The sequence below is a fragment of the Strix uralensis genome, chromosome 13 (genome assembly GCF_047716275.1).
Source record: "Strix uralensis isolate ZFMK-TIS-50842 chromosome 13, bStrUra1, whole genome shotgun sequence".
In the NCBI taxonomy this organism is placed as follows: Eukaryota; Metazoa; Chordata; class Aves; order Strigiformes; family Strigidae; genus Strix; species Strix uralensis.
The window spans coordinates 11,008,789-11,036,513 of record NC_133984.1 but is presented as its reverse complement, the minus strand read 5'-3'; the positions used below and the strand labels follow the sequence as shown (position 1 = coordinate 11,036,513).

Here is a 27,725-nt window from a genome sequence, read left to right as displayed (position 1 = left end):
AACCCGTCTGCCTGGGCAAGAGCCATACCCAGCTGTTTCCATTTTACCACCTTTAGTCCCTCTACCCACCACCGGACTGGGAAGAACATGGATTCCTGACGGCTCAGGCACTTTGCACCCTCAGATCAGAAGGGGAGCATTGCTGAGGAATTTGCTGCAAGGCTTTACTCATTGCATACATTTGCTACACACCAGGGAGCAATCCTGCCTGCTCTGACACAGGCAGTGCACATACCACACACGTCATATTCTACATGCAGACCCCGCTATGCTCATGTAGCTTCATACACCAGCATCCTCTGTCACTTGCAATGCTGCGAGGAGCTTTTGATTATTTTTTTTTTTCCTTCCGAAAGGCTAAGGCCGAGCAGAGATTCCCAACGTGGACTTTCAGAGCAGCCCAAACCCCAGGGCTCCGTGGCAGCACCACAAAGAGACAATGATTTCTCTCCCACCATTGCAAAAACATGAAAGGCTCCCCTGCCCAGCCTACCATGGCAGCAATGCAGCTGGCATTGCTTCCTTTCCAGTCTGCTTGCAACCGTCTTACCAGGAACCCTGGGCCGGACCTTTCACGCAAGCAGGAGTGAAAAGGAGGGAGAAGACATGCTTCAGTACCCTGCTCCTACCCAGCTCACTGCTCTGGATGGAGGGAAGAAAAGAGATAGCGAAGGAAAGATGGAAGAATGCTTGCCAGGAATCAGCAGGCAAGAGAAAGAGCCGAGGCTGATTTTGATGCGCAGAGTGGCAGAGAAAAGAGACAGAAAGCAGGACCAGGCTGATAGGAAGGTGGCTGGGGTTTTGGGTGCTTTCTGTAAGCATCATCTGAGCGTATCAGCTTTGAATCTAATTATTTCAACCAGAGATACAGACTGAGACAGTAATGAAGAAAAAAAACAGGGGAAGGGAAGAAGAGGGTTGTGTTTTCCGAGGGGAAAGGAGGAGAGAATTCCTTCCCATTGATTCCCGTGTGTCTGCCTGCTACAGTGTCTTGAAATAATAATTAGAAGGATCAATAAGAAATCATGTGAGGTTTGAAGGTAATGAATGAAAGAGGCAGAAGCAGCAAATTGAAATGCCTTTCTCTAAAGCAGGGTAAATTGTTTTTCAGGCAGGGTCTAGCCTCCATTTTAATGCTTTGCAAACAGATCCAACCATTTTCTAAGCTGGCTTGTGGGTTCAAAATAAGACTGGTCTCTCCATTTAGGGGAGAAAGAGAGGCACAGCCTGAGAATGGGTCCTGAAGGAGAACACTAATAAAATGAATGTGTGTGGGAAGAAATGGAGGCAGTGAAATGGGGCAGAATGCACACAGCACGCCAGCAACCAGAGGAGGGTTACGTAATAATCTCAGGGATCAGGGACGTAGCAGCAGAGCAAGGAAATCACAACTCAATGGAGAGCGGGTGCCACTTTGGGAGTGCTGGCAAGCGGAACCACGAGCCCACGAGGCTGCCCGGCAGGCAGCACGCCCCACGCCTGCTAAACACAGCACGATGACACCTTGACACTGCTGGGGCTTCAGGCAACAGCATCGTTAAGTGGTGAGGACCTCGGGTGGGGTGTCCGAAAAACATCGCACCCGACGCCCGCCTCGTGCCAAGCAAGACCCAGCTGGCCCAGCTTGGCCCCGGGGAGGCTGCTCTGATGCAGAGCTCCTACGCTGGGCAGGACCACGGCAGCCAGCCCGAGCAACGGCAACGCCGACCTGAGCCACACCAGCAGCCAGCCTGAGCGAGGACGATGGCCAACCACGACAACGCCAGCATCCGCCCCGGCCACCCGCAACACCCCAGGGGTGACGCTGCACCCCGCCACGACCCCACCACTGTCCCCGGGTTACCCGCCATCATCCACCCACCCCGTCCCATCCCATCCCGCACCGGGGAGCCGCTCCCCGGGGCTGGCCCGTACCTGCTCGTACCAGTCGCGGCTCGAACACGTGCACTCGGGCCACCAGCCCGGGCCGCTCCCGTTCACCTTGGGCGCGCTCTTCCCCGGTGGAGGCGGCGGCGGCGGCTTCAGCGCGGCGGGGTCGCGGGTGGGGGGCCCCAGCTTGGCCTTGCCACGGGCGGCGGGCGCGGCCCCCCCGGGCGCGGGCAGGGTCTGCGAGCCGTACCCGCCGTAGCCGTACTGCTCGTGCTGCCACTCGCCGTAGGAAGGGGGCTCCATGCGCCGCAGGGCCGCCATCCGCGTCACCTCGTAGCACTCGGGGCACTTGCAGCAGTGGTGGTGCTTGTGCATCGCTGCCCTCACACCATAGAGCCGGCAGGGAGGGAGGGAGGGAGGGAGGGAGGCGGCGCGGAGGGAGGGAGGGAGGGAGGGATGCTGGGGGGGGGCGGCAGCGGCCCCCGCCCCGCGCAAGGCGCGCCTGCCGCCTCCTCGCCCGCTCGGCGCCCCCGGCCCCGAGGGGAGGGGGGTGGGGGGGGAGCGGGAGGGGGGGCGGAGGCGGGAGGGGGGTTACAGCGCGGTGATCTCGGCGGGGACGCGCCGCGGCATCGCTCACAGCGCCGCTCAGTCCCGGGGCCGCTCCCGGCGCGGGGCGCGGGGCAGCGGCTCCGCCCCGCTCCGCTGCATCGGGGAGCCCAGCCCGGTCGGGCTCGGCTGGGCTCGGCTTAACCCGGTCCGGCGCGGCTCGGGAGCACGGCACCTGCGGCGGCGCGAAGCATCCCCCGCCTCCCCCCTCCCCCCTCCCCCGCGGCCAATCCGCGCCGGCGGAGCCTCCGCGCCCCGCCCCGGCTATGAGCGCGGGGGGCCGGGGGGGCGCCGCGGCCGCGTTTGCCCCCACAGGACGGGGCCAAAACCCGCCTGTGAGCAGCGGGGCCGGGGGAGCGCCCGCGCTGCCCCCCCACCCCCGAGGGACAGAAGCCCTCCGCTCACCGGCCTCACCCATCCCCGGGGCTGCCCTCACCGCGTCCCCATTCCCCAGAGGCACCGGGCAGCTCTTGTGCAGCTCGGTTCCTCTCGCCCCAGCACGGTGGTGGGCGGCCCGGCCAGCTTTGTGGTTGACACCAGGAGGAGTTCACTTTCACATCAGCCGTGGTCCGCACTGGAGTATGAAATGTTTTTTCCAGACCTGAACCACGGTCGCTAGCCCGGCAGCAGCATCTCTGTTGCATCCCCAAGTCAGCTCTCACCCTGCTTTGCTGGGAGTGTTACCATGCACCCCAGCACAGCACCCTGGGGATGCTGCCATTGCCCGGTGAGCCACGGGTGCATTGGGAGTGTAGAAACCCCCAGGAGCTTTGCTGGGCCTTCCACCTGCTGCCATCAGAGGATGGCAAAAGCAGAAATGCCCATTGGTGCAGCAGGGCAAGGGCACTGCTCCCAGTGCAGCTTGGGCAGCCCCTCACCTCTTGCACAGAAGTGCCAGACTGGAAGTTCAGAAGAGAGTCCCCCAGAGAAATTGAAGGGTAGAAAGAAAAACCATTACAAAAAACCCACATCTGACCAGTTAGAACCTGAACCTGGCCTCCTAATGCTTAAGGGTTGTAATAAACGCTAGGGTGGGTGAAGAGTTATTTGAAGAAATGGTACATAAATATGTAGAAGAGCAATGAAAAGTGTGCAGTAGGGCTCCCGCAGGATACGGGTAAAGGAATGAGACAGAAGCAGGAGGGGGGGGGCACAAGCTGAGCCACAGGACATGGTGGTTCAACGCCCTAATTCAGGCTGCAAGATCTGCAGGCTCCTACTGACCTCATGCAGCCAGTGCACGCAGGTCCCAAGCAGGGCTGTAGGAGGAGGAAGCACATGATGCCCAGTCGGACAAATGCCCCTGCCCACTCCTTGTTTCTTTAGCTCTTTAAACTGCAATAAAAAATTACTTCTGCACTTGACCACCGCAGACAGGTGCTCCTGCAGTGTTTGCTCACAAGAGGTCGAGTGAAACGGTTGCTTCTGGGCGAAGGGGAGGGGGCAGAAGACACTCAGCAATCAGGATCCACGTTGTCCTCAAGCCCCATGGTCCCCACTGCATGGTGCAGAGCCTGTCCTCTCCACGCATTGCCTCTGGGCTGCCTAGGTTACCTTCATCACAGGATGGATGCTACGATCATGTGCTGTTCCATGCTTAATGCCATGGAGCAGTGTTGTGGCTCAGACACATTACACTGAAATTTCCCCAGCTGCAAGCTTAGGACAGTCATAATGCTCCTGGACAAACAAGTTTAGAGAGCCTGTCCCCACCACGCTGGCCTCGAGCAGCCGAGCACAGCACTGCTGCTGAGCCCCCAGAAACAGCTCTGCAGGTGAGCCTCACCCTGCTGCTCCCAGAGGCTCTCGCTGACCAACAGTCAGTTATGGGACCTGGGTGCACTGTGGCACTGGCCCAAAGACCCAGAGATGCAGCACGATGAAGCTAACAGCTGCACGTAAGAAAGTGTTTCTAGCCTGCAGAGCTCAGTCACAGGACACTGAAGACCCCAGGAGCTCACTAAGGCAAGGAAGGACTGGATGCCTGCATGCAAAGCAAGCTTGTTCAGAGTTATTTTAATCAATGAAAAACTGTGTTCGTGTGCATGGAAGGAAAGCATGCAGTGTTGGCATTAACAGAGAACTTTACACTTCAGGCTTTAAGAAATTAGGATCATCTTCACATCTTCTACTGCTCCTTGTGCCATCTCCCAGCGCACACGGTGCTGGCCCTGCAGGAGGATGCTGGGCTGATGAGACCTGTGCTCCGGGAGATGCTGTGCCTTCTCAACGGCCAGTGTGGACCAGGGGGCTGGGGGATGTCATCCGTGCAGAGAGGGCATCTTGCAGCAGTGAGAGCAGAGGTGGGAATGAGGGGAGGGAGCAGGGCTGAGGTGAGGATCGCTGTGCCAAAGCAGAGCAATAAGCCTTGTAGAAACAGGCAGGTGGACAGTGTCTTCCATATGAGAGCAAAAGGACATGAAGTCCTTCTTGGCTACCCGCCATCTCCCACCCTGTGGCACCTCTGAGATCTGAGTCACTTCATCAAGGAGATGTGCCCAGGACCTGTAACACACCCATAACTAATTACTGTTCCAGCCCAGCTGCAAACTTCCCTCCCATCGCAGTTCCCACCTTAGGATGGCACGGTTCGGCCGCAGGGACCACGCAGTGTGCAGAGCCCCATGGCCACCCCATGGCCACCCAGTGAGGTGCCCTCCACTACCATGAGCCTTCATCAAAGCCACCTCCAGGCCAAGGTCAGGCAGGAGACTCATGGTTGGAAGAGGCTGATGTGGGTGGGAGGAGAGTGGCAGGGAAGGGCATGTGAGGAGTTTGTAACCCCAACTGCTTGCACCTGCCCTGCTCCAGACATGTCTCCTCCTTTCACTCAGTCCTGTGGTGGGGGCAGGCAGGGACATGGGCATTCACTTAGGGGGGAAGTGCAAAAGCAAAGGACAAGACCTGTTAGGGAAAAACACTTTAATAAGGAGCTGAGTGAACAATTAAGAGAAGCATTTGATTTCCCCCCCCCCATGGCAGACTGGAGTGTATACTCCACAAGTAAAGTCTGGTCCTCTGCCTGCTCGGTCTCCAGCAGCCCCACAGATGGGGCAGCCATGCAGTGGGAACCCCCCCATGGGAAACACCCTTGCTGCCAGCCCTGGCGTGCAAGCATTGCTACCTCCACCCCACTCCACTTGCCAGCTTGCAAACTCAGGGATGGCCCCACTATCTAAACCCTTCGGCCGCTTCCCCCAGCTCTTATCTGTTAGTGCCTCATCACCACCTGCAAGTGGAGGGGCCTTGAGCTACAGCCACTGCAACTCTGATGGAGCCCTTCCCTGCCTGCTCGCAGCTCCCCTCCTGAAAACCTGCATGTCCCATTTTAGCTGCCATAAGACTTGTTTAATTCCTAGTCATTTGTAGTGAACTGCATGTGCCACCTGCTAGCCCGAATTAAAAGGAAAAAGAAAATTCCCTGGTTGCTGCCACCTGCTTGCAACGCTCCCTAATGCTGCATGGGACTTGGGAGACATTATTGAGCTCAAGAGGAGGCCAGGGCTGTCTGGCCAGGGGCATCCGCATCCTGCACTTCTCCAGCTTGCTTCAGTGAGTAGCAGTGTTTTGGCTACTGGGAGTGGCACTGCCGGAGCCCAAAGAGTGTGGGCACCTGCACTTGGGGTGCCCAGACCTGGGTCTGGCAGGGCAGGCACAGTGCCCAGCACCTTCAAGCATCTGTGGGCATCTCGGCCCAGTGATGTGGGCATCGAGCAGGGCTAAAGGAGCTGGGAGCTGATTTCCAGGCAGGTGCCTTCATGGAGGGAAGCGACTCAAAGGAAACCAAGAGTGCTCTCATCCTGTACCCTCTTCCTACCAGAAGCCTGCCCATCTTATTTAAATTCAGCTTTGGCAGCTGCTCTTTTTACAGGTGCTAATTTCAGCAAAGTGTCAAGAAATCCCCGGAGATGGTGCTATTTACACAGCATGAAGGGGGCATGGAGCTAGGTTTTATCTGGTGTTGCCGGCATTTCAGCCCCTGTTGTCGCTTCCTTCCTCTCCCATGAAGTCCTGCGAGAAGAGGAAGGCAAGTGTGAGGGACCAGAAGCTGGGGGTTTGTTGCACCTACAGCCTTTCTAGGAGCAGAAGATGGGGCAGGCTGAAGGCAGCCAGCTCCTTGCAGAGACAACAGTCACACGAGCGCTGTCATGCTGCTCCTTGCTTTTAGCCCAAGCGGGAGCTGGGTCCTGCCAGGGGAACTGAAGCCATGCGTTAGCTCTGAGCCTAGGTGCACGTGGGGAAGGTGTCATCTTTATAATGCTGGGGGATGAGGTGGGGGACAGTTTTGCATGGAGGAGGTACCTTTCTTGACTGCAATCACCTGAAAAAAGCTACCCAATGTCCAAAGCGCAGAGAAGGAGCAGGGTCTGCAGCCACCCAGCTGACAACCGGGGGGCAGGGAGAATCAGGAGGTAAATGCATGAGGGGGAGCCAGCCATGGGGGAGATGAGCAGCAAAGGGAGGAACCCAACGAACTCAGCTCAGCCTGTCAGTTGGTTCCTTAGCGCTACCACAGACCCCCATCCAGCAGGGATTTGCAATTTGCTGTGTCTGGGGCTTATCAAATGAAACTTGAACAGGCACTCTGCAGAGCCAGCTGCACAGCTAGTGGGCAAACAGGGCCGGCAGTTCCCGTGAGCACTGGAGGGTTTGTGCTGTCACGGGTGAGTGGGAAGGGGCAGGATAAGGAACATCTCATGCTGAGACTGTTCCTCCCTGGCACCGGCAGCGATTCACGCCGGGAAATGTGCAGCTGGGATAATAATAACTAGGCATACCAAGGGAGTGATAGCTCTCAGCGCTCTCAGGGCAGTTGCCAAAGAAATTATTCTCCTCCAGGGCAAAACCATTTTCATTCTATTAATGATCCCTGATATGTTGCCCAGTGCCACTGCACAGTTCCTGTATCCTCACTTGTGGCAGCAATGGCGTGAGGGTCTTCAATAAACACTACCGGCTGCTTTCTGCAATTGAAATTACGGCCAACTAAATGTCTTCCATGGCTGGGCTGGCAGGGGAGAGGAGCGATGGAGACCTGCAGCAGGTCCCTGCAGCAGAGGCCAGGTTCACTCCCTGTAAAGGAGAGCCTGGAGGCTCTATTTAATAGCAATCAACTGCAGCAGGCTTTATGGATTTCCTGACAGCCTCACAACGCCCACAGCCGCTCTCCCCATCACCCAGCAGAGAGGCTCCTGCCTTGTGCTAGAGCATGGGCTGGCCGTGGGCTGCCTTCCCACGGCACCTCCCTGGGTGCAAGGGGGGAGCCTTGCTGCTGCACGGGCATGGCAATTACAGCACTGCCGTGTCTCGTGGTCTGTGGGTGCCCAGTCGCTGTGTGTGCCTCATTTCCTTCAGAATAAAGCACATTTCCAGCCTGATGGAGCAGAAGGAAGGTTTGAAAATGTGACCAGGGCACAACTTCACCACTCCAAGCCAGAGTCAGAGTGAGGTATTTTGAAGTGTCATGTCTTTAAGAGAATCAGTTGATATTTTTTTGGTCCTGTACTTTGATCTCCAACTGGTTGTGCCTAGTGTGACCCCAGCAGACGTCCTGTTTCCCTGCATCTTTCATTAGTCTCAAGCTGTCCCTGGGTGTGCTTACACAGACTTACAGCAGCCAAACACACCCCGCTCATGCTGTACAAGGCTGTCAGAGGTCTCCTGGCTGGACCTGCCTAAGCCAATGTGCCCTTGGGGCCACAAAGCCCCATGAGTTGGCTCTCCTGGGCTCTCCACTGGGGGAACTTACAAGAACCAGTCCCATCCTCAGAGTGAGTCAACATGTGGCTCTGAAAGTGCTGCAAGGGCTCAGCACTGCTCTGCTCACATCTGGGGCTGCCCTGGGCAGCACAGACCAGCCCTGAGAGACCCACCCCAACATCCAGGGCCCAGGGATGCCCTTTCATCAATTATTCCTGCCCTGTGTGGGGGACAAGAAGGGGAGCTCTGTGGGTCCACACTTTCTCTCTTTTGCCTGGCCAGCCCTACTCCAATCTGCTCCTTTCAGACGGAGCAAGGCCCATTCAGCATCTCCCACTGTTCCCAACCACTGGCTCGTGGGGATACCAGTGCCTCGTCTGGGCTGTGTTGCCCCAGGACCAATTTCTGGCGTGGGAACCTGCCTAACGAACGTGGGGAGAGAAAAATGAATGCTGGTGTCCCGGGGAGCCTCGGGCACCCGCGGTGGAAGGGAGGTGGGCGCCCGGCTGGCCCCGTCGCTCCCTGCCGCCACTGCCCTGACCCCTTTAAGGGAGAAAGTGCTGCTCGGAGATTTGTGAATGGCTGTCCCCGCCCCCAGCCCGCCTGCCGGCCGCTCGGCCAATCAGCGCTCGTGCCGCAGGGCCGCAGCCGGCACACGGGCCTCTCTTAAAGGCGCACTGTCTCCACCGCCCGTTCCCACTGTCCCCTCTGCTGCCTGCTCGTCAGGATCAGACACGACGGTTTGGGAAGGCCCGAGGTGACCTTCAGAAGCGGGTCCCAGCCATGGGGTGAGGAGATGATTGCGAGGCATGGGCACACCCGTACACATGTGTTTCTCAGGAGTGACACACCAGCAGCAAAAACCCTGGGTGACGGATGATGGTGTCGAGGGGTGATGTGCCACTTTCCCTCACCTTGGCTTCAGGACTTAGTTTGGACGTGGGACGGTCAGGTCCCAGGGACAGGGCACCCACAGGGGCCAGAGTGCACAGCTGGGTTGAGTTCCACCCCAAAGGAAGCCAGACCATGAGCTCTGCCACCAAGCCACAGCATGGCGAGAGCAGGCAGCTGGGAGAGAGGTTTCATCACCATGCTCTTGTTCTGAACCAGCAGCAATGCCGCCGTGCTCCCACAGCAGTAGAGCCCCAAAGCTTACAAAACCTCCCTGCAAAAACACCCCCTGAGACTCAGCTATGCAAAATCTACCACCACACAGAGGGGAAATAGCCGGGCAGTATGTGCCCAGGGAGCGGGAACAAACAGTGCAGCAATGGGACTGCAACACGCTCGCGAAGCAGCAGACAGAGCTTGCCCCTGGCTTCAGCAACAAATCCAGCTTCAGGACCAGCCTGGGTCTCCCCCCTGCACCACAGTGCAGTGCCCCCTCGCTTGCTCTGCCACAGCTCCTCCTGCAGTTTGCTGTAGCCCGGGCTGTGAAATGATCTGGTCTAAAAATACCCCTTAAAAAGGGGGGACAGCCTGGTGGGACATTGCCCCATTTCCCGGACATGCACAGGTGGGAAGCTGATTGTGAGGCCGGGGAAGCAACACTGGCCAGGCATGATGCTCTCCATGCCAGTGCTTTGGGCACAGACACTGGTGTGCCTGAGCGGTGCCAGCCCTGAGAGCTATCTAGGCCACAGACTGCAGGAGGCCTTTGCCTGAGTCTCCATACTTGGAATAATTTTGAGGTGCAATGCCAGCGAGGCTCCTGCGAGGTGCTTTGTACCTGCAGGCTGCAGGGCTCTGGTGGACGCTGCCCTGGAGCAAACCCTTGCTTCCTGCTGCAGGGCATCAGGTTGGCTTGAAACGCTGGCACTGCTGCAGCCACGCATGGTCTAATCCCCCAGAGCAGGCAGAGCAAGGCAAGAGGAGGCAGCACACAGCAGACAGCACCTTTTAAAGGGCTCACACTCAGATTCACAAGAGGGATGATTCCCAAACCCACGCTCATCCACCGTCCTCCTTCCCCTGCAATTCCCCTGGCTCCTACCAATGCCGAGGATAACGGATGTCTCAGCGCAGCTTGATACTGATCCTTCAAATCCTAAAGACTAAAAACCTCCATGAGCAGTTATCATGGCAGCTCCATTTACAACAGTGCCGGTATTGCCTCTGCCATCAGAATCCTGATTTCCGTCCAGCCCGATGCCATTAAGATGCAGCGACGTTCCCCCAGCTTCAGCGCTCCAGATAGAAAGCAGCTGGCCTGCCAGGCTCTGCCTTCAAGCTTGGTTTGTTCCCTTACAAAATGGCGAGGAGAGCCTGTTTGTTTTGCAGAAATGCACCCAGAAGATTTATCCTCAGCCTCCTGAGATGGTGGGGCGGCTGCAAGGGGGAGCAGAGCCTGGATGGGTGGAGGTCAGGGTGGCACATCCTGTGGTCTGGGCTCTGCACTTTGAGAGCCCCTGATGGGTTTGTGCTATGGGAGACGGGCTCCAACGCTTCACTTTGGTCGCAGCAGGAATGTGGTCAGTCACCCGACAAGGCAAAGCAGGAAAGGAGGGACTTGGGTGCTGCTGCGGGGACCTTACACTAAGGCTGCACCAGCTCATTTTGGAAACTTGATGAGCAAAACAGACAGAGACCCAGCGGGGAGAGTGCGGCAGCTCATGGAGCTCCTAACCAAGGCACTGATGGGGCTGGCCCCTGCTCAGTCCCCATCCTGCCAAAATGCCTGTGAATGGTCTCGGTTCTTGCTTTCAGAGTTACGCGTGAAACCCATCAGTGTGAATCTCAGTGTGCGAGTCACCCCAGCAGCTGTGCTCCCCTGGGGATGGGCAGACACAAATGAAGCTGGAGCATGAATCTGGAGGGAGGATGGATGGACTCCAGGCTCATCTGGATGACTCTGGAGTGTGGCTGTCTGTGGGATGCTCCCCAGAGCCTCCCCCTCACTGTCCTCTTTCCACCACTGCGTGGGAAACGCTGCACGCACTTGCACCATCGCAAAATAAATTCAAAACAATGATGATGACTTGGATAAATGGACAGACCAACAGCCCTATGTCTGGCAGGGCTTTCCTATGCTGTGCAGCCAGAAAAGCCTTGGGGTCTGCTGAGGATCTTCTTTTTGCCGCTGGTTTTAGATAGAAAGTCCCCAAACAGAGTAGGAACAGGTGGCCATGCATGGGCCTTTGGTTTGGCAGCCTGGTGGCTGTACTGGCTTCTTCATCCTTTGCTGAAGCTGTATATTGAGCTGGGAGTACTGAGGTCTAAGCATCTCCTTGTTCATTTCCGCGGCAGGAATAGCAAGAGCCTCTAGTAAAGCTGAGGCCATTCAACCCCAAAATGTCCACTGAAGTGACAGCTCTTACTGACACAGCCCATGCTGACCCCGCTTTGAGCAACAGCCTCCTTGGGACACAGGCAGCCGGCTGCCCAGCCGGGTGTCCATGCTGTGCAGGGCTGATGTATGGTTCAGTCTGAGTGCGCTACTGCAGACAGACACCTCCTGGCTTCAGCGCTTTGGCTTTCGAGCCTGTGTCTGCAATGTCAAAACACAAAACTGCTGGAGAGCATCTGAATGCAGAGCCCTGAAGTGATCTCCAGGCACAAAGTGGCTCATGTGACACCAGGGCAGCAGCCGGGGCCTCTGGATTGTGGGTTGCTGCTTTTCTTCTCTGCTTTTCCTAAAATTAAGCATGTTCTCAAAGGTGCATGGCAATGTAATGGGGAAGGGAGGTCCCTCAGGGAGCTGGTTCCTCCTCTGCTCCTATTGTTTGAGCATTAGCCGCTTCCCAGGATTTTGGGGTCACAGGGCTGATGTTGCTGGGCTCAAGCTGAGATAAAGCAGTGGCCAGTCTGGCCTGCAGTGATGGCTTTGGCTGTCTGACTGGCCAGCCCACAGAGAGGACACGGGGTAGTGGGGACAGCAGGGCACGTGCAACCAAGAAACTTCATGGAGGGGCTTTCTTCGGGGGCTGCATTCATTGTCAGACATTTGCCCGCAGCAGGTACCTGCTTAATTTCCCTGATGCTCCTCCAATAGCAAACAGTTATTTGGTGCTTCCCCTCTCACACACCTTGCAAAGAAAAGGAAGAGTGGTGGGGCTGCAGGCAGGGCAGGGGGCAGTGGGAGCTCACAGCGGGCATTTCTGCAGCAGCATCATCCACCACAGGCCGATCTCATCCCAACCCGCTGCAGGTGCCCTGAGCAGCTCCTGCCAGGCAAAGGCGCAGAGCATGGGAACGCCCTTCTCTTTGGCCAAAGGCAAATCGGGAAAGAGGAAAAAACACTTGAGAGAAGGATGGGGGAAGCAGACAGCCGGTCGCCACGCTGGCGACACAGCCTGCCTTTCTCTGCCAAATCCCCTGGGGAGCTCCACGGACCTTTTTGGCACTTTGGGTTATAGGGCAGACAGATGCATCTTCTTCAGCATCAGGTGCAGCGGGAGGGCTCCTAACAACCTGCCAGGGCGTTTCTGCAGAGCTGGGCTGTATCCTCCGTGGGATGCAGGGAGGGAAGGGGACATTTCTTGCCTCAGCCCAGCAGTGCTAAAGCACAGCCTGCACCGGGCACGCTGCAGGCACGCTCAGCGGCATCCCACACACCCGCAGCCTGCGGGAGTGGCAGCATCCCCTGCCAGCGAGGTCTCCTATTCACCGGTGATTTCGGAGCACGCATGGAATGTCTGTCCTCTGAAGCAGTCTCGCTTGCTCTCTCCATCACGTTAAGACCTGCTGTTGCTCAGTGTCAGCTGTTGGGCTGAGCAAGGACAGAGCCACGGCGCTGGCGTCGGGCAGCAAAGCAACGAAACCCTTGGCAGGCGGGAGGGAGGGAGGGATGCACGGGCAGGCGACCGAGGGAGGGGCGGCACTGCACTGGCGCGATGACAGGGATGAAGTCAGAGTGGCTGCAGAGCCGTGCTGGGAGGCAGGAGAGGGTGACAGGGGAAGAGCAGCGCTTCCTCGCAGGCGCAGACTTTCTGCTCATCAGTGGTATTGTTCCTCGTTCATTTATCTTTGCAGCTGGTTGCTCTCTGCTCCCGGCACAGAGGATGAGAACGGCGTTTACTGAGAGAAGCAGCCTTCCTGCCAGCCTGTGAGCGCAGGCGAGTGGCACCGGCCACGGGAGCATCCTCGTGGGTCTTCCCACTGCAGATGCACACAAGCCCTGAGCAGCCCTGCTAAGGCAACCACAGGGCTCGGGGAAAGGTTGAAATGGAAGATTCGGCAAATAAAACCCCACAAACCCCAGAGCTCAGGCAGGATTGTGTCTCAGAGCACCTCAATAGGGCATTTCAGTTGGCCGAGTCCCTTTGCTCTTGCCCCGTTGAGGGCTGAACATCCACTTTCCCACGGATGGATGGTTTCAGCCCACTAAGCCTCAACATCAGGAAGCACGTGTTGCTGCTGTATTTACAGGTCCCACTTCTTTTGCAGCAGCCATTTGCACATTGCAGGGCTTCTCGGAGGGCACACGCATCCTCGCCAGCAGACAGAAAATTTCCTGTTCCTGGAAGTATTTGTACAGAGAGGCAATTTATTTCTCATGTGTCTTTCTGGCTAAAGGTTATGGTGCCTTTTGCTCTGCTATCACTGCTGGGGAGAGCTGTGGGCAGGGAAGAGGACAAAGCCAGGACAATAGAAAACTTATTTACATTGATGGATCCAATAAGAGAATTGCACTTACTTCAGGCAGGATGAGCCAGTTTATCATCTTGCCTTTTATCAGTGGCAGGGTGTCCACTAGAGCTCTTGTCCCTGGGATGATAGCACCAGGGCACAGCTGCTCTGCCCTGCAGCTGGTGCCCTCCTGCACTAGCATTAAATATCACCTATCATAAAAGCTTCCCTGGTTCTTCCAAGTGCTATTTGCCATCTCAAGTGTTTTCCTGAAACCCACTTTGGAAATGCCCATGGCAAAAGGCATGCACCAAAGGCTGGGGAGCAAGAAGTCACCGTGGAGGTGGGCAGGAGCTGGGTGTGTAGGTTTTATCCAGCTCTGACGCTGTCCTGAATGCTGGGGCTGTTGAGACTTGACATGGCAGGTGATGCTGGGCAGGAGCTGAGGTGTCTTCAGTGCCTTCATGCAGGAGTGAGGGATGTGTAGCCCGGCCCATGCTGCAGTCCATCAGCACAGCCTGCCCCCAGACACAGCCAACCCCGTGTCACTGTCCAGGTCACTGACGTGGGGGACTGCTGGAAATGCTCCCGCTCCATCGGGGCAAGGCCTGTGTTCTGCGATGAAGATGACATCTCAGGGAACAGGCTCACTGTTGTGTCAAAGGTCCCCATATCCCAGCACAGGGGCTGTCACAGAGGAGCAGTGCTCGAGCCTGCAGCACCACTTGATCCCAGTTTCCAGGAAAGCTGCTGGGTCTCCACAGAAAGCTGAGTTTCAGGCAGGACTAAGGGAATGGCTAAGCCCAGCACTAAACACTACCATCCTGATGGTTTTTCCCTTCCAGGTCCCCGCTCTGCCTGTGGCCAGGCTGTGAAGTGGCCATTCTCTGGGATGAAAGAGGCTGCAGATGAGAGAGCCCTGCCAGAGCACAGCCCTCCCAGCACCCTGTCGTGCCCAGCTGGGTCCCCACTGCCCCCTCCCTCTCAGGGCAGTGACCCCCTGCTCCGGGCTGGCAGTTGCAGTCCCTGTGGATGGGTAACCCTGAAAGCACCAGTGCCCGGCACCGAGGACCAGCTCCTGACCCATACTGACACAAGCTAGGAAAGGAGGAGGCTGAAAATAAAAAAAGCTTCAGAAAAGAATGACAGGAATTATTTCAGGGCTGGAACAACCTGCCTCACACTGAGTGAGTGAAGAAGCCAATCTGTTTAGTTTATCTAAGGGAAAGTTCGTTAAGAGGGAACTTAGACGCATCTATAAATACCTACATGTTGGGAACATTTCTGATTGCCATGGTCCTTTATCCTAGCAAACAAAGGCAGCAAAATTTCCTGGGGCTGGGAGCTAAAGTGAGAGAAATCCAGGCTAACAGCAAAGAGCAGATTTTTAATGGGAAGGATAAATAACCATCAGGCCCAGCCAGGCTAAGGACACAGCATATTCCCCATCGCACGAAGTCTTAAAATCAAAGCTAGGTGACTGCTGCTAACGGAGACATTGCAACTCAGCCAGACATTTGGGGCTGGATGCAAGAGCTGCTGCACTCCACAGCCTGGGACAGTTAGGAAGAAAATCCCTTAAAATCTGACTGTTCCTGACCGATCAGGCTCTCAACCCCCATGGGTTTTGCCCCGTGACTCCCCCATCTGCGGTCGTGGTTCCCTCCCACTGGCAAACGGAGACCGGCAGCTGAGCTCATCCTCCTGTTGTGTTCAGAAAACCACCGTCCTGCCCTTCCAAAACTGGTAAAGATTTGGTGAATGTTTGAAAACATAGAGAGTAGCAAGAGGAAAAGGCGAAATTAAACAGTAAGGGAAAAAAAATGGGGCGTTACCCATTTTATTGCAGTCCAGAATAAGAAGGGAAACATTTAAAAAGGAGAGAAAAGAAGCAGTGCAATTTTCATATTTAAAATATTTCAGAAGAAGACTTTGACTTAGTAAACAAGCATATTTCTAACCACGCCAAGGAAAACAACGTTTTCATATAATTTTAAATCTGCAGTGAGCTCCATCCATCCTGGCAACTTCATCCCTCCCAAAAGTGCATTTTGCCCTTTGCTTGTCCCTAAAACTCCCCTCAAATGAGTAGCCCAAACAATGCACTTGCACCAGGAGAAAGCTGAGATTTACGATGCAATGCACATCCAAATAAACGGTGTTTCCAAGTAAATAAGACATCAGAGAAAAACTCTGGTAAGCTGAGGAATGGACCTGCCATTTACGAGCTCAGAGAAAAAAATATGGAAATCTGCAACGTGGGAGTGTGCCAGTGCTGGGGGCGAGAGGGATGGGGTGGGAGGATTTCTGGCTCTACGCAGCCTCTTTATTTCTGCGCCATATCCACCTGCCCTCCAAGCCCTGAGGGCTGACACCAGGCCATGGTAAATGCTAATGCAAGAGGATGATTTCTGTGTCATCCAGCCCCTGGTACAGGTGACTGCTAGATTTCTTAGCCTGAGCATCACCAGAATAGCCATGAGGAAACACTGCCAGCCCCAGGGGAGGAAAACGCCTCACTGGCACTGTCCCAGCAGTGCTAGGGGCACACAGCCCTGGTGGTGTCCCCTCAGTGCCAGCCACCAGCCGGGCTGGCAGGGTGGGACACGGTGTGGGGTGCACGGAGGCTCACCTGGGGCAGGGCGCTGCGAGAGCCGAGCACCAGGCTGCAGACGCTGGCCGGTGCCTCTGTCCTCCGTGCTGTCACCCTCACCAGCCGTGGCGGTGTCCCTGGTGGGCTATCCCCAGCCCCTGCAGAAAGTCTCCGCTCACCATCCTGGGACAGATTCTGAAACGAGACAGGGGGTACATGGGGGTAGGGCAGGCCAGCTGCCTCCAGGCCCCTCCACCACTTCTGGAAGGGCCTAAATGAGCTTTCCCCATGCAAGGGGCTCATACTGCCTTCAGAGAGCATCCCACCGCCTGTGACAGCCTGCTGTGACAGCCTGCCCTGGCACTGGCCACATGGGCAGTGGGGTCACTGCAGGCGATGGTGGAGGCTGGCAGGCAGGGGACTCTGGGGCTCTCCTGCTGCTGGGTGGGGGTAGTTCCCTGTCGCATTTCACCTTTTGGCAACACAAGATGCCTCGAATACATTTTTTGGAGAAAGGATGGCGTCAATGGGCTTGGACTGAGTTTGGTGCAGGGAAGCCCTGAGACCAGCTGCTTTGATCGTCCCCCCTGCATGCAGGGCACTGCGGGGACAGCAGGAGTGCCCCTCATGCCAGCTGCACCAGGCCCACAGCTGCTTCCTCACTTGTTTCCACAGTGATTTTTAAATGTCCTTATTGACTGTCATATGTCCTCCGGGCTGCATGGCCTGGCCTGGCCACAGAGACCAGCAGCTGTTGTCAGCAGAGCTTGCCGTCGGGTGGATCGAGGCTACAGGAGACCCAAAAAACCCAAAGCAGGATCCCACTGCCTATGGTATAACATCATTAAGAGTTCATTCATAAACACAGACTAGATCTGCAGGTTTTCTTTAACTAGAGGGACTGTCAATGTGAAAGGGATCAAAAAAAAAATGGGGCTAAAATGGTTCCTGAGTCAGAGGGACACAGATATCTCCTGCACTGATTGTGGGCAGTTTTGTTCCCCCTGTTCTTGATCATCAAACTCCTTCAAAGTGTTCCTCCTTAGGAGACATCGTTCAGCTCCATTGCCCCTGTGTGCCATTCAAATTTAGTATCCCCACAGGTATATGATGGGAAGCTAGTTCAGTCTGTGAGTCAGAAATACCGTGTTTATCTGATAGGATTATTTCACTGAAAGGAGGAATCCCTGAATTTTTGCATTTCTGCACAAATATTCCTGTATCCCCAGTTCAGGGGGTTCCCACAGCATCCCTTAGCAGGGCACGAGGCAGTGAAGGGAACAGGAAGAGGGCCTGCAAAGGCACAAGGCAATTTTATTTACTTTGGTGCCTTTGAGATAACTGAGACCCTACTGCACAATTCCTGCCTCCCAACCTGGTGCTGCATCTTTTAAAAGGCTGTTGAAAATTAAAGAGAATGCAAATAAGAGAGACAGAAGTTATCTGAACGCTGGAAAAAAATACTGAAAAGGGAAACTTAAAAGACTCAACCTACTTCATTTATCAAAAGCAGCCTGTGAGGTGGCTACATCAGAGAGCTGAAACGCCTCCGTGGGAGAGAGCGTCAGACGGCAGCAACTAATCCAGCTACAACAGCAGAGCAGGAACCAGAGATGGAGCTGAAGCTATTTGCATTAGGAGTAATTCTATTAACACTTGTGAACCAGAGAAGTTGCCTCATTAATGAGACAAGCGATGACAGAGGAGGTGTGGAAACACCCTGGGTATGAGCCGGCTTGGCTGCCGTGGCCAGTGGTCTCCTGTGCCCCTTGCCTCCTCCTTGGTGCAGGAGTGTGCAGGGTCTAGCCCCGCAGCATCGTGACAGAGTGGCTCTTACCTCGGGTAGGTTTTGGGGCTCTCTGGGTGTGACCACGGAGCTGGGCTCACTGGCCCCATGCTGCTGCCTGGCTGTGCCACAATGTGCATCTGGACTAGGAGGCTGCAGGGGTGCAGAACGCAGTGTGAAATCGTAGAATTCATGGATATCTGCAAAACAGTGCGAGAAACTCCACAGGACCAGGGAGGGAGCCTGATACCAGTACCCTGCGTGGGGTGCAGCACCTGTGCCCACCCGCTCTGCCCCCAGAGCATCATAGGTCTGAGCCCTCAGTGAGAGGCTGGCACCTGGGTGATGGGCTGGGACAGGGCTCTGCTGGCTCCCCACCCTTGATGCACTGCCCACCACACCCCCTCTGCAAAGCAAGAGGTGTAGTGGGGTGCCTGGCTCAGCAGGCAGTGCCCCGTGGCTCTGGAAGACACGGGCATTTCTGTGGAGCAATGACCATGTGCTCCACAGGGATTAAGAGCAAACTGTGCTCAGCAACATCATAGAGAAACCCACCCCACCCCACTCTCCTCCATGCTGTGCCAGCCCCACGCGTGGTCCCATGTCCCTTCTGCTCGGAGAAGCCTCCTGCACCAGGCAGCTCCTGCCTGCCCTGACACTGCCAGGATTTTCCTTCCCCATCGCTGCTCCCCAGTGCCCCTGGCCTGTGGAGGAGCTCCCTTCCCAGGGGGACAGGCAGAGAGGGCACAGGGCACTAGGACAGCAGGCTCACGGTGTACAAGCTCTAAAGCTGATGGCTACAGCTGTGTTATCTCCAGCTCCTTCCCCGATAAATTCCCTCTTCCCACCTGGCATGATACCACCTGTGCACTGCAACAAGCAGATGCCACATATCCTTGCTCTGGGTTCCAAGGACCTGAGTTTGTTGCTGTAAATCATAATGGCTCCGGAGAGAGGTGTGAAAATGGGGTGTCCCAGCCCTCACTGCTCCAGAGATAGTCATGGGGTGACAGTGGGATCTGTTGGCAGCTGCTGCCTGGGGTGTAGCTCCAGAGAGGCTGTGGGAGCCCAGACTCTCTGCTACCCATCAGGAGCATTTTACCCTCTCCTGATCACACATGGAGGATTGCAGGGAGCAGCAGGGCTGCAGTGGGCTTCACTTCTCCTTAAGGAAGCCCCCACTGTCGTGCACTCAGGCAGCTGCCAGCCCCCAGCTCATCTCCAGAGACAGGTTGGACACGGACCTCCAGATCCAGCACCTCCGTAGGAGCAACAAAAGTCAATATACCCATTGCAGAAGTGTTTAATTTCAGAAAGGGAACTACATCAAAAGTGAGAAGCTTTTTTATGAAGAAACTGAAAGGGGTAACAAAGAGGGTAAAATATTTGTGGGAGGCACTGAGCCTATTTAGAGACACGCCACCGGAACATCAGAGCAAATGCACAGTGACTGGCTGGAGGATACTCTAAAGGCAAAAGGGAGGAAAGCAAGGCTGGGCTGCAGGGGAGGGGAGGCTATTAAAAGTGAGAAGACATTTAACTAACCAGCTGAAGCTGTGTCCAAATGAGAAAACCAGAAAGGATGGTAAATGCTGCCAGGTTAAAGGTAAAGCTCCAAAAGGTCGGCCAAAACAGTTTGGTAAATACCTTGCAAAAGGCATAAAAAAAGTAATAAATCCCTTCAAGCACCTGGGAAACAGGAAGCCTGGCGCAGTCAGCAGGGCCAAAAAGTCACGGCAGCATAAATAAGCACTTGGAGTGAGGAAAGCCACAGCAGGAACCTGAGTTCATTTTCTGTACCTGTATCTGCGGAGGAGGCTGGAGAGCCCCTCTTCTGCGAGCAAGCCCAGGGGCAAGTGGTGGGTGTCAGCTCGATGGGGCCATGGCCATTCCCCTGGCATTCCCTGGGAACTCAGGGATGAAGTGGGTTCACCAGCCCTTCAGTGTGTGATTTCTCTCCTGAAACTATGCCACACTGAGGCACCACAGAGTATTAAATGCCCATTTTATAAAGATTTCCAAAGGAAATCTGGTGAGCGCTGGGCAATGTAAGCAGAGACATGCTGAGCACTGCCCGAGGCTATTTCCCAGGGAGGCTTTCACAAAGCAGGATTGCACCCCCAGACGCAAGTCCCCATCCTCTCCCTGTGCTTAACCACATGCCCATGCACTGCAGCAGCACATCCATGCTGCAGATGGGACAGGGAGCAGCATCGACCCCCATCATCCAGCTCCTAGGCACTGCCTGGTGACCTCCCAGCTGCAAGAAATAAGCTGCTATAAATCTTGTCTGCTGGCAGAGTGGCTCTGTGCCCACGGGGAGCCCAGCCAGGCCGTGCAGCCGCCTGAGTCCAGGGAGCACCGTGCCACTGCCCAGCGTTGATGCTGCTTTTGGAGCTGCTGCTTCATGCTGCATCATTGTCAGGCTCTGTCCTGTGCCCCAGGAGAAATGGGGCAGCTGGCAATGACGGGAGGAGTGGGAGTCCCCAGATCCACCCACCGCACCTGGGGCATTCCCTCCACAGCCTCCCAGGTGCCGAGCACGCTGCTGGCAGCCCCCGAAGCCCTCCCAAATCAGACATGAGGTCACAGCAAGCAGTCATCACACAGCCAGACAAACAGGACTTTGTTTTCATGCAAAAACATCTCTCTCTCTGGTTATAAAAATAGTCATTGCGTAACGGGATAGCAGGGGCTCTTGGCTGCGTGGATTACGCCTGGAATGCACAAAACTTCGCAAAAATGAAAACAGGATTTGAACAGCTCCGTCGTGGGGGTGCACCGCTGCCGGCATCCCTGTTTGTCACCCATCTGCTGCAGGAACACAGCCTTGGGCAGCCAAGCTGGCAAGGCGCCTGCAGAGCGGGAAGCTTGTCCTCTGAATCAGCTGCTCTCCACCTCTGAAACCCTCAGCCCATTTTAGATGCTTGCCAGAAGGGGGAAGCGTTGCTGGCTCCAGAGGTTAGAGGAGTTTCAGGATCAGGGGACGGGGTTCAGGCAGCAAAGGGCATGGCCGTGACAGGAGTACATTTTAGGACACATGTGCATGTGGTATTAAAAGTAATTTAAATATATGCAGGTTTCCTTCATTTCTTATGGGCATCACAAGTTGCAGACAAGTCTGCCTCACCTGCACACTTTAAGAGCAGCACTACCTGAAAAGCCTCAGTAAGAGGATGTCGTGGTAGCAAAAGATGATGCTGCATGTTCTGTCTTACAGCTCCATTTCTGTTTGATGATCCACTCTGGATCTAATAAGGAAGAGCAACTCAAGATTTACAGAGATTAGAATTTGTCTAACAATTTCCTCCTGGGGTCAATATGTCAAATAAATGTCATTAAATATTTCTATAACACCAACATCTGAGGGCTAATGCAGCACTCTTGTGCCAGCCTGCACACACACTTCCAGAAAATGACATTTCTTCCCCGATGCATGCACTGTCATCGGCTGTGTCACTGCAGATTTACCCCAGGCAGAAACTCCAGCCTTCCACCAGCCTCCCAGCTGCAGCCCTGCTGCTGTAAAGAGGATTCACACCTACGGCCACCACAGCAGAGCTTTCAAGCAAGCTATGAATTTTCATCCTTGGCTATGGGCTAATTTGCAAAAGGAGTCGTCCTCAAAGCTGGGAACCCTCCAGATTTCTTCAGTTTTCCACCCTGGCTCCTGCAGCCACCTGGTGAAGCAACAACCGCCATCCCCAGCAGCACTGCTGGCAAGCTGAGTTCTCGGCTGGAGTTTTGCATCCAGAGACGCACTGTGGGTCAGCAACAGCCTGCCTCTCCTCGTGCCTCCACAGCAGCAAGGCTCTCCAGAAGGGACCTTTTTTGGGGTAAAAGGAGCTGCAGGGGAGTATTGGGGGGCCAAGCAGCTGACAAGTCCTCACTGGGGTCTGTACCAGCCACTGCTCAGGCACAGGAGAGGAGTCGAGCCCAGAGGGCTTTCAGGAAGAACGCTGCCCTTTGGGCTGCTGGCAGCTAGGCTGGCTGAGTGCACACAAACCCTGCCTGTCTGCCCAGCTTTGCCCACTGCAGAGGGCACAACGGCCCCTTTCAGCCCTGGCTCCGGGAGGAAAGGTCAGGAAGCTGCTTCTGTGCGTGAGCCCCGTCCTCCCCAGCAGCATGAGACGAGGGTGAGCATCTCCATGAAAGGCTCGGGGGAGCAGAGGAAAAGTAGGGCCATGACTGCCCCAGTCCAGCTGCAGCACATCTGAGCCCAGGCTCCTCGAGCACCCTTGTGCCGGGCTGTTTCCCTGCAAGTCACGCGCTTGCCTCCATGGCTTCTGACGCAGGGAGAGAGGGGCCAGGAGGAGGGAGCCAGCACAGACTGTTTTCCCTCTGCACCGCCAAGGAATTTCTTTTGTGTGGAGCAAGGGTTGGCGCATTCCAGCACAGAGCAGCTCCTGCATCGCTGCACCAAGCCAGCAGCCTTGGCACCGCTGGGGCAGGAGCCCTCCTGACAGAGTCAGCGTGTCCCAGGGCACAGGCAGCTCCTGGGAGAGGGAGTTGAGTCTGGCACTGTGGTCACAAGGATTTAAGGGGCTGTGCTGTGCTCAGAGGAGTCTGGCATAAAACAGGGTATGTGTACAGCAACGCTGGGCATGTTCACAGTGACAGATACATCCAGCCCTGGACACCACCCAGGCTTTCTCTGAACGTCCCATCAGACCCTCCCCTGGAGCTGGGCAAACTGGGGCTTCTGGAGTCCACCAAACAGCTAATTCTTAAAATAAAAAAAGCCTATGGAAAGCCACATCCCTGGCATTTTTCACAGGGACCAACTTGGAAAACTCCATGAAGTTTGGCACTTCTGGTAGCTCTACTATGGCATAATGCATTTTGCTGTTCAAACTCGAGCTGGCCAATATTTGTCTTAGGAGAGCATTACCTGTAGGAGCATGCGTCCCGAGGACAGGAATGTACCATGCTCATGCATTCATGTTCCCCAGGGGTTTAAAAAAAGCAGACCTGTGTTGCTGAAAGGCTGCAAGAGGAGGGACCTCTGCATGCTGAGACCTCTCTGGAGCCAGAAGCATGGTGTGGGGCAGTGAGATGGGAGCCTCTGTGCTGGGAGATGTACCCACAGCTCTCCTGTAAATCCTCCTCCCTTGGATAAACTCTGAACCAGCTCCATGACTCTGAGCAAACTTCAGACAGAGACGCAGCAGCCCACTGGGAAAAGGGGAGGGGGGTGAAAAGTAAATAAAATAGAAATGCTCCAGCACCCTCCCAGAGCTGTCACTGCACTCCAGTGGGTCCAGACCGTGGACACCGAGCGGACTCCAGGCACAGTGAGCATGCAGCTGGACACAGCATCACACGTGTCCACACAGGGATGGAGGAATTCACAAACCCACGCTCTGGGGTGGCGGAAGTAATTAATGCAAATTCCTAGTTAGATAAACACATCTAGAGAAAGCTGCTCTGGCACGGGGAACTAATATCCTGTTAAACCAGTTGAAAAGGTCACCAGCAATCAAGCGACACTCCCTTGTGCCAGTGTTGACAGGACACCAAGACAGACAGCTTAGAGCAGGGAAGTCTGTGCAGCGTCCGTGTGCCAGCGTGCAAACTGCAGCCAGCTCAGCCTGCGCATGGACGTGCTCTCTCCAGCTACACTCTCTCCACAACACTTTTGCGCTCCTATGAACAGCCCTGGGCTTTGGGAAAGCTGCTTCTCTGCCTTCATGCAGCCCCGGGGAGGGCTGGGGAAGCACACAAAAGCAGCCAGGGGTGTTGGGCTCCTGTCAGGTTTGCCAAAGCAATCACACCCCTGCTGGGGACCACTGCCTCCAGCTTAGGGCTAACTGTGGGCTGGGGACCATTTTGAGAGCACATTGTGTAAATGAAGAGGCAAGAAAGGAGATGCATGCCAGTCCCTTTGGCATGGGAGCTCACTGCCCTGGGGAGCCTTCCCTTGCCACATGTCTCTGCAGCTCATGGCACAGATATCCCAGCACAAGCCCTGCACAAGGACATGCTGGGGCTGAAAAGCCTCCAGGTGATGCTTCAACAACAAGAACAAGGAAAGGAGAGAATAAAATAGCTCAGAACACACCACTCATCCCATGTATTTAATTTTCAGTGGAACACCTGAAGCACAGAGGAGCTGCAGGCAACTCAAGGCTGTGTGGGCACAGAAATGGGTCTCTGGCCTCAGAGGTACAAAGAAAAGGCAAAAGTTGCCAAGAGGGAGTGCCAGGACTGAGACAGCCTTGGGTCAAAACACACTGAGAATGAGGCACAGACCATGCATGGAGCTCTGCACCCCAGGGCCCAGGTCCTCCTCTGGGGTGTAAAGCTTCTGGAGTGCTTTCTCCTCCTTCCCAGCAGGGAAACTTGGCTTCTGTACCAGGAGACCTGGGAACAGAAACCACCAGGGCTGCATGTGCTTCCTCGAGGCCCACGGTGAGCAGGGCTTAAGGAGAGGAGCTGAGCGGGAGCTCCTGCCCTTCTCAGCACACTGCAGCTTCTGCAAATGGCCTCTGGGATTACCTCCAAAATTAGTGTCCTAAGTGAACCTGAGCAGCCAGGATCTGGTCTGCTCTGGCAGGGAATAGAGCCAAGCAATTTCAGAGTCCAAAACCACTGAATTTTGTTTTTCTAAAAAAAAAAAATACTTTGCAAAGAAAGTACATTTTCAAATTACTTTGTTCAGCAAGATAGCCATGTGTCTTGCATGGAGAAGCTGTGTAGTCCAGTGGGACTCCAGCTGTATTTGTCTAAATCCACATGGAGAACTTCACGCTGTGCTCAAAATGACATTTTCTGGTGCCCAGCCCCAAGATGAGCCTCACTGTCAAGTCTGTTTCTTGTGTGAAATGGAACCACTTGCAGTGTGTTACTTGCAAGTGCTCATAGGTCTAAGCACAAAAAAGGCCAGAATACCTCAAAAGTTGGGTACATGTGGATTCTTTCTCAAAGACAGAAAAATTTAGTTTCCCCTTCAGGTTGGCAGCAGGAATGGAAAGTAGCAGGTTGTGATGGGGCTGAGGGGTGCAGGGAGGAGCAAGGCCCCGTGGCGGGGCGTCCTTGGTACGGCAGCAGAGCTGGAAACCCAGCAGTGGCTGTGGACACACCACGCCTGCACTGCACAGAGGATGCCTGAGGCATTGGAGAATCCTCTAGCAGGTGCTGAACAGTTCTGGCATGGCCTGACGAAGGCGGCTTTATCCCTTGTCCACAATCACCTGACTGAGGAATCCTGTTCACGTCGCAAACACCCAGTGATAGCAGTCCTGACCCCCAGTACCTCCTGCCCAAGCCCTGGAGATGGAAGACAGTCCAGCTCCCCTGGTGTTACAGGCACCCATGTGTTTGCACAGGATGCACCCAGCCTGGTCAGTGTCAGGCACCCGTGCAGGATCAGGCCCCCAGGACAGCCCACTGACTGCAAAGTCCCAGAGACCGCAAGGCAGGGGCTTACCCAGCAGAGCCTGGAAGAGTTCACTTTGGAAGATGTGAGAGACTTTTCCAATGGAGGCCTTTAGCTCCTGCTCCTCTGGGGACCGCAGGGTGCTTTGGTATCTGGTCAGAATTTCCACTGCCCGTTCAGTGTCTGTAGAGATGACACAGAAGTAACAAGGCATTAACACTGAAGGATGGACAGACATCATCAGGGAAGGCTTGAGTGCAGTCTCGGAGCAGCGCAAAGGGCTCACCTGGATAATGCCTCAAGTTGCCTTCCAGCTCTGCAATTTTAAGTCAGACAGCCACAAAAGCAGCGTCCTTCCACATACCTTTAAGAGCTACTCCCTGGTGTGAGGTGCAGAGGGGCCATGGCAGAGACACAGGCAGGGGCTGGAGGGGGGTGGTTCTGCCTGTTGGCCCTCCTCAGCCCTGAAAATCAGGGGCTAAACCCAGGTTGACTCACCTCCAAAACCCCGTGGCACTGAGAAACCTGACAAACTCTGCCAGCTCCCAGGCAGAGAAGCCATTCAGGAGCTGGAGACACGTCCCGGATGCACAGGGCTGTAAGTACTATCACAGGAGTTGCAGTCTCCCACATGGGGCCAGACGGCTGCAGCAAAGCTGAGCACAGCCCCACTCACACAGTGCAAGATACTGTGAACAGCTCAGCTACACAAGTGACAAAAACTGGGTTTCTACAGGGTGAAGCGTAAGAATTGCTCCATGCAGCAGGCAGCCTTGGGTCAGCAGGAGACACAGTGGGAAAGGAACATGATGCCTTGGGGTCAGGGAAGGAGGAATGCTGGCCAGGAGGGGAGCTGGAAGCTGCCATAAAGCAATGCTTTGGTTAAAGATGGGGCTCACCACAGCTGTGAGACAACCTTGGACCTAAAATAGTGGAGTTGCAATCTTTGTGTGAGGACACCTCCATGTCTCTCTGGGCAGATGCACGAAGCTGCCAGTCCAGCTCCAGCCCCAGATGTGACCCATCTCTCAGGCGGGTGGGGAGTTCCCGTGGACCTTGAGCCTGTCCGAGTCCTATCAGTGAATATTTCCCTTTGTCACCCAGGCAGCCCGCAGACAAAGAGCGTCTGTGTGAGGAGGCGGGGGAGCTGTCCCGCCACTGTTGGGTACTCATCTTTTAGCCCAGGAACTCATGCAGAAAGGATGACCCTGCTCATCTCAGGACTCTCGGCAGGGAATTCAGGTCACTGAACAAGGGGGCCTGTGTCTGCTAGGGTGCGTGCCACCTGCTGTCCCAGCTCACCCAGCCAGCTCCCCCTCTGCTGAAAGGGGAAGGGGGTCCTGCCTGTTTCACTGGCCCACACTGACTCATCGTGGGAGCAGAACAGAGAAAGGAGCCTCGAGAAGTGTGAATAGCTCCTGATCAGAGCTGGGCTCCACGCTGGCGCTGGGAAAAGCAGGAACTTCCCCAAGCTCCAGATTTATTGGGCTTTACTAAGGGCTTTCTTTTCTGTAAGATCAGACAGTGGCTCCAGACACTGCCCAGCATCCCGCGAGCAGGGTTGAGTCATCTTCGCCTGGTCATTCCTGACCTTATCAGCAGAAGCTAAAGAAGCAGGTGGAGAACCAGGGCCACCACACCAGCACATAAAAACTGCAAACCTGGTGTGAACATCCCCCCACAGTCCAGGCTGCACAGAAAGAACAGCATGCACCCTGCACTGATGGCCACCAGCACCGGGTGACAGCCAGCTGGGGCAAGGGAACACTAGCCCTGGACCACCAAACCCAGGGAAGGGCTGTGCCCCCAGCACAGGGGACAGACCGCAGCACCCCTTCTGCAGCACCCAAGAAAGAGCACATAGTGGCCTGGGCCCATCTCACCATGCCTCAAGGTGTAAGTCCCATTTAGAAGGGATCCTTCTTGGCAGGACCCACACCCCATGCCTGCCCTCCCCTCAGCACCCAGGGGTGCTGCAAGCAGAGCATCCCATGGCCGCCCACTCCCAGCCACGGTGGCACTAGGACGTGTCCCACAGCCCAGGGAAGCCGGGGCACCCGGTCCTCAGGTCTCAACCCCGGGGGTGCACCGGGCAGGGCTGCCCAGCCCGTGGCGGGGAGGGAGGGAGAGGGCGGGAGCTGCCCGGCAGGAGCAGGGGGCACCGGGCGCGATCCCGGTGCCGGTACCGGCAGGGCAGACACTTGTTGAGCGCGGCGGGACGCGGT

The 27,725-nt window shown here is 55.6% G+C and overlaps 1 protein-coding gene across 8 annotated transcripts in view; it reads right to left on the bottom strand.

Annotated features, from left to right (window-relative positions):
• The window catches only part of DLG3 (discs large MAGUK scaffold protein 3), an 80,352-nt gene that overhangs the window by 52,231 nt on the left and 396 nt on the right, over positions 1–27,725 (bottom strand). For 4 of the 8 annotated variants that reach the window (XM_074882968.1, XM_074882969.1, XM_074882970.1 and 1 more), the window contains exon 1: positions 1,915–2,621. In XM_074882968.1, the coding sequence (XP_074739069.1) occupies positions 1,915–2,244 (330 nt within the window). In that variant the 5' untranslated portion in view covers positions 2,245–2,621. Of the gene's footprint in view, positions 1–1,914; positions 2,622–16,375; positions 16,532–18,173; positions 18,323–25,551; positions 27,700–27,725 lie in introns of those variants that run through there. The other 4 variants (XM_074882963.1, XM_074882967.1, XM_074882965.1 and 1 more) reach the window with 3 other exon arrangements.